The sequence below is a fragment of the Geospiza fortis genome, unplaced genomic scaffold (genome assembly GCF_000277835.1).
Source record: "Geospiza fortis unplaced genomic scaffold, GeoFor_1.0 scaffold412, whole genome shotgun sequence".
Taxonomy (NCBI): domain Eukaryota; kingdom Metazoa; phylum Chordata; class Aves; order Passeriformes; family Thraupidae; genus Geospiza; species Geospiza fortis.
The window spans coordinates 644,529-645,891 of record NW_005054504.1 but is presented as its reverse complement, the minus strand read 5'-3'; the positions used below and the strand labels follow the sequence as shown (position 1 = coordinate 645,891).

The 1,363-nt window shown below is 66.8% G+C and overlaps 1 protein-coding gene across 1 annotated transcript in view; it reads left to right on the top strand.

Moving 5' to 3' along the window:
- XPNPEP2 (X-prolyl aminopeptidase 2) overlaps positions 1-1,363 on the top strand; it is a 5,519-nt gene that overhangs the window by 1,267 nt on the left and 2,889 nt on the right. Inside the window, exons 2-7 of the mRNA XM_031063444.1 lie at positions 36-140; positions 280-366; positions 466-612; positions 707-808; positions 914-995; positions 1,265-1,352. Coding sequence (XP_030919304.1) covers positions 36-140; positions 280-366; positions 466-612; positions 707-808; positions 914-995; positions 1,265-1,352 — 611 coding nt within the window. The remainder of the gene's footprint in view (positions 1-35; positions 141-279; positions 367-465; positions 613-706; positions 809-913; positions 996-1,264; positions 1,353-1,363) is intronic.

Below are 1,363 nucleotides of genomic sequence, written 5' to 3'. Positions count from 1 at the left end.
AAAGAGGTGACCCCTGAGCCCCTCCGCTGTGCCAGGCACCGCTGTGGTGACGCGGGACGAGGCTGCCCTGTGGACTGACAGCCGCTACTGGACCCAGGCAGAGCTGGAGCTGGACTGCAACTGGGAGCTGCAGAGGACAAGTCAGTGGGGGCAGGATGGGGCCCTTCTGAATCTCCCCGCTCCCAGGGACACCCCCAGCCCCTGCCACAGCCTCCTGTGGGCTCAGCGTGGGCTGGGACGCCGTGGAAATTCGCGGTGCCACTCAGCTCTCTCCTGCAGCCTCCATCGAGTCCATCGTGACGTGGATCCTGAAGGTGGTTCCCGCGGAGGGGAACGTCAGTTTGGACCCCTTCCTCTTCTCCATCGGTAGGGCCGGCTGACACTGGGGGTCACCCTGCCCACGGGAGGGCAGCCCCTGGGTGTGAATTTACCAGGAGCCCAAACCTGCGGGCTGCTCACCCCCAGACACCTGGAACAGCTACAGCCGGGCTCTGCACGGCTCCGGACGGACCCTGCTCCCCCTCGAGACCAACCTTGTTGATCAGGCATGGGGTGACCAGAGACCCCTTCCCTCCTCCAGCGAGATCTACAGCCTCCCAGCAGAGTTCACAGGTCTGACCCCAGCCTCCCGCAGCTCACCCACAGCACCCCCAGCCTGGGGCCGCGGTGGTCCCTGCCCTGAGCCGACCACTTGCCCGACTCGCAGGGAGCAGCTGGCAGGAGAAGGTGGCCGGGATCCGGCAGCGGATGGAGCAGCACGCGCGGCGCCCCACGGCCGTGCTGCTGTCGGGGCTGGAGGAGACGGCCTGTAAGAAGGCACGGGGCCGTGGGGGCATGGCAGGGGCCGTGGGCTCGAAGCCTGAGGGTGGGAGGGCAGTGGCAGTCGCGGGTGCAGAGCTCTCGTTCCCGGCAGGGCTCTTCAACCTCCGCGGAGATGACATCCCCTACAACCCTGTCTTCTACTCCTACACCCTCCTGACCAACACGACCATAAGGTGGGCAGCACATCCCTGTGGGCACAGGGCTTGGAGGGGGCTCACCACGCACCCCCCTTCCAGCCTTCCTTTCCTGAGCCAGCCCCCATGGGACCCTCCTCTCAGCCCCGTTGCCCCTTATTCCCAGAGCGACTCCATCCTGCCATGCCCAGCCCCACTGACTGTCCTTCTGAGCCACACATCTTTCCCAATCCACCCCCCCGCTCCCAGCCCGCTCCAGGGCACGGCACACTCCCTTTCCTCACAGCCTGAGTTTCTCCCGTTCCCAGCCCAGCATCCCCTAACAGCCCCCCAGGTCCCTCCTCTCTGCTGGCGTGGCCGGAGCTGGGGGGACCAAAGGCAGCAGGTGACCGCCACGCCCGTGCCCG